Source organism: Octopus bimaculoides, chromosome 25 (genome assembly GCF_001194135.2).
Source record: "Octopus bimaculoides isolate UCB-OBI-ISO-001 chromosome 25, ASM119413v2, whole genome shotgun sequence".
NCBI classification, from domain to species: domain Eukaryota; kingdom Metazoa; phylum Mollusca; class Cephalopoda; order Octopoda; family Octopodidae; genus Octopus; species Octopus bimaculoides.
Window position 1 is genome coordinate 26,017,449 of NC_069005.1, and position 4,788 is coordinate 26,022,236.

Consider the following 4,788-nt stretch of genomic DNA (forward strand, 5'->3'; position numbering starts at 1 on the left):
TATATGTATATATATATATATATATATTTATATGCACATGCACACATATATACATAAATATAAATATACATATATTTACATACATACATATATATAATTTTTACATATATTTACATACATACATACATACATACATACATACATATATATATATATCATCATCGTTGTTTAACATCCGGTTTCCATGCTAGCATGTTTTGGACGATTTGACTGAGGACTGGTGGACCAGGAGGCGACACCAGGCTCCAATCTGATTTGGCAGAGTTTCTACAGCTGGATGCCCTTCCTAATGCCAACCACTCCAAGTGTATAGTAGGTGCCGAAGGCCAGTTAGGCGGTACTGGCAACGGCCACACTCAAAATGGTGTATTTTACGTGCCACCTGCACAGGAGCCAGTTTGGCGGCACTGACAACGATCTCGCTCGATTGTCTTTACAAGTGCCAGGAAGGCGATGCTGGGCACAGGTGCCATTTACAGTTTCGCTTTCGCTTGCACCAATAGGTCTTCGCAAGCCGAGTTTCATTTCCAATATATATATATATATATATAATATTAGGGATAAAAATCCAAAATTACAGGTACAAACTCAATTAAAATCAATTTATGTAAATTAAAATTAAATTAAGTTTCACAGTATTAAATATATATAAATATATAGTTTTAGGGAAAAGAACCAAGGTTCATGAACTCATCGATGAAAATCCACTGTCACATATAGAAAAAATTAATAATTAAAAGTACAATGAATAAGTATAATAATACAAAGTAAATATCATATTATCTTTCATCAATATCATCATCATCATCGTTTAACATCCGCTTTCCATGCTAGCATGGGTTGGACGATTTGGCTGAGGACTGGCGAACCAGGTGGCTACACCAGGCTCCAATCTGATTTGGCAGAGTTTCTACAGCTGGATGCCCTTCCTAACGCCAACCACTCCGGGAGTGTAGTGGGTGCTTTTACGTGCCACCGGCACGAAGGCCAGGTAGGCGGTACTGGCAACAGCCACGCTCAAAATGATGTATTTTATGTGCCACCTGCACAGGAACCAGGCCAGTGGCACTGGCAACGATCTCCCTCAAATATATATATGTGTGTGTGTGTGTGTGTAGTATATATATATATATATATATATATATATATAGACAGACACGGCAGAAGTAAATAGACACCCATATAATTGTTAAAATTTATATGCTCTCTATCCAACAATCTTCTACATAGTTTCCATCCAACCTCTTTTCATTGACAAGACTTAGGTTAATCTGAGGCTATGGTAAAAGATATTTGGCCAAAATACCAAGTAGTGTAAATGAACCTGGGACCTCCAGAAACTACTGTAGATCCAATCCACAGGCACACCTACAAACACACTGATAACTGTTCTTTATTTAATTACAGATTCCAACAATATCATTTCTCTGTTGATTTCTTCTGATTTCCTCAAGATGGACAGTTTGGTAAGCATAACCGTCTACCTATCCACATACTTACCCGTCCACCTGCTTACCCTCACCTACATATCTACCTGTCTACCAACACACACGCACGCACACACCTCTACTTATATACCTACATACATGCATAATGGCTGCAACCCGATTTTGAGCAATGCCATCGCTTGACTATCTTTTATCTTCTACTTGCTTCAGTCATTCGACTGCGGCCATGCTGGGGCACCACCTTGAAAAACTGTTAGTCGAACGTATCAGTCCCAGTACTTATTTTTGTATTTAAGCCCAGTAATTATTTCATCAGTCTCTTTTGCTGAGCTACTAAGTTACGGATGCATAAACACACTAACACTGGTCATCAAGCTGTGGTTCAGGACAAACACAGACACAAAGACACACAGACACAAAGACACACACTCACACGCACACATACAGTTTTATATATATCTATTTATATATATATATATATAGGACAGGCTTCTTTTAGTTTCCATCTACCAAATCCACTCACAAGGCTTTGGTCGGCCTGAGGCTTATAGTAGAAGACACTTGCCCAAGGTGCCACGCAGTTGGACTGAACCCGAAACCATGTGGTTGGTAAGCAAGCTACTTACCACACAGCCACTCCTACGCCCAACCGGTTCCGTTTTGATTCTTGAGATGTTCTCTGTCTTCTGTTTCAGGTCCAGAAATGCATCTCCTATATCCATGACAACCTCTCAGACATCTTACGTGCTCCTAGTAACATGAACTGCATCAATGATAAATTAGTAACAAGGTTTGTTGATAACAATAATAATGGTCCTTTCTACTAGAGGCGCAAGGCCTGGAACTTTTTCGGTGGGTGGAGGTGCTAGCTGATTACATCACACTGCTCCCCCACCCCCTGCCTGGGCTTAAACTGGTACTTATTCTTATCAACTTGGAAAGAGTCAAAGGCGAAGTCGACTTTGGCGGCATTTGAACTCAAAAAATGAAAAGAGAGACAAAATGCCATTAAGCATTTTGTCAAGAATGCTAAGGATTCTGTTAGCTTGCTGCCTTTTTATATATCCTGCTGCTGCTACTACTACTACTACTACCTCCGCTGCTGTCACAACCACTGCTGCTGAGAGCAGAGTGGGTACCAAAGAAATTGAAAAATAACAGGATCTGGCAAAAGAGCAAATTTGTTATTAGTGATGGAAGCAACATTATATTAAAAAAACATTCTATGCATTTTAATTAACATGAATACACTGTAAGAGAGCCACACAACTGTGGTCATCAAGATGCTTTCTCAAGATGACTACTGCAGCTCTGTGGCTTTCTATAGTATATCCTCATTAAGTAAGATGTATAGCATGCTGTTTTGATATAACATTGCTTCTGTCACTGAGAATAAATTTTACCTAGCCTGTTGGCTATTTGTGACTTTAGCGATTTGTTAATCACTATCTTTTCTATACCAGTAGAGGCTAAATTTGTCTCAGCATGCTATTGCTAGTGGATTTTTTGTTATTGATGATGCTCAAAGAAGCAGAAATACGTATTTAGCAATTCTACTGTCACCGCTGGATAACTTTCATCTGCTTCTGATATTCTGTGCCTGTACATCTCTATGAGATGCTTTCCTAAGATAAACATTTCAGTTGTGTGCTTTGCCAGAGTATATCCACATTAAGCAAGATATACAGAATGCTAGAATAGTGCAAAGGTTTGGACTCACTTGGCTATTAAACCTCATAGCTTTCTACATAAAATGGCGTCTGTTTTTTAATGTTTCTCTCCCTTCTATATTGTAGGATCGCTGAGCTTTTTAACCACAATGAAATCGAGGAGATCAAAGACAAAAAAGATAAATTTAAAAGGTAAAAAATAATAAAAAGAAAACATAACATATTTGTTATGTATTTATTTGTTAATTCAGGAGCAGGTAATTCAGTTGACTAAATATTGTTGAATGAGAGAGATACACTATACGCACACACTGACACACAAATTAAGTAATCCGTTTGTCTGTCCCCTCTGTGTGTAGCCCCTTGTGGGCAATAAAGAAATAAGAAACGTTAGCACGCCGGGCGAAATGCTTAACGGTATTTCGTCTGCTGTTACGTTCTGAGTTCAAATTCCGCCGAGGTTGACTTTATCTTTCATCTTTTCAAGGTCAATTAAATAAGTACCAGTTACACGCTGGGGTTGATGTAATTGACTTAATCCCTTTGTTTATCCTCTCTATGTTTATCCCCCTGTGGGCAATAAAGAAACAAATATTTTGCTAAGGCATAGCTACACTAATAACCTGAAGTCAGATCTCAATATTCATGTTTCAGAATAAAGCATTAGTCAAGTACCGAGCATATTATGAAATTAAATAAATGACAAAGGAAGAGGAAATTATGCAATGAACGTCATTAGCTTACAACTGTTTCCGCTATAAGATGCAGTGTGCTCAGAGCTGGGTATTTGTGCATCCTCTTATAGCTTCCTCAGAGCTTCAAAAAGGAAGTGCAAGTTGACTCCCATAGTGTTAGTTCTGTTTATTCTCATTGAAGAGAGAGGCTCTCAGACAAACTGATATGTTTTTTTAATATTTTTTTTATTTTTAGCAAATTGTTTTCAAAAAAGATTGAAAGACTCTTTGATTCTTCTCCAAATTTGAAACCAAATCCCGATTCCCCAGGCAGTGGCGTTTACTTATTTAGGTGAGTGATTTTGTTTTACTGCATGCAAATGAAATATATCAAAGCAGCAGCAGCACCACTACCGCCACCGCCACCACTTATATTCAAGCTGGGCCCTGCACACACACTCAAATAAAGAATACTACGATTTCATTCTGGCTAATGGTGGAACCTCAAACCCTCAACTCATGCTGTTTTCTGCAAGTGCTTCACCCTTATTATTATTATCATTATTATTATTATTATTATTATTATCATCATTATTATTATTATCATTATCATTATTATTATTATGACCTACAAGCAGAATTGTCTGCTTGCTGGACAGAATGCTCAGTGGCACTTTATCCATCTTTATGTTCTGAGTTCAAATTCTGCTGAGGTCAACTTTGCCTTTCATCCTTTTGGGGTCGATGAAATAAGTACCAGTTACGCACTGGAGTCAATGATATCAACTCACCCCTTCCCCCCAAAATTGTTGATCTTGTACAAAAATTTGAAACCATTATATGTTTATCATTATTATTATCATTATTATTATCATTATTATTATCATTATTATTATTAATGTCATCAGGTGCTGCCATTGTCAGAAAATTCTTCTTCCAAAATATGCCCAGCGAATAAGATGTGCCCCAAGCAGGTAAAAATATTATTATTCATAC

At 37.7% G+C, this 4,788-nt stretch overlaps 1 protein-coding gene across 1 annotated transcript in view; it reads left to right on the top strand.

Moving 5' to 3' along the window:
• The window catches only part of LOC106877588 (SANT and BTB domain regulator of class switch recombination), a 24,990-nt gene that overhangs the window by 12,004 nt on the left and 8,198 nt on the right, over positions 1–4,788 (top strand). Inside the window, exons 8-12 of the mRNA XM_052976625.1 lie at positions 1,408–1,466; positions 2,144–2,238; positions 3,245–3,310; positions 4,049–4,144; positions 4,701–4,766. Coding sequence (XP_052832585.1) covers positions 1,408–1,466; positions 2,144–2,238; positions 3,245–3,310; positions 4,049–4,144; positions 4,701–4,766 — 382 coding nt within the window. The remainder of the gene's footprint in view (positions 1–1,407; positions 1,467–2,143; positions 2,239–3,244; positions 3,311–4,048; positions 4,145–4,700; positions 4,767–4,788) is intronic.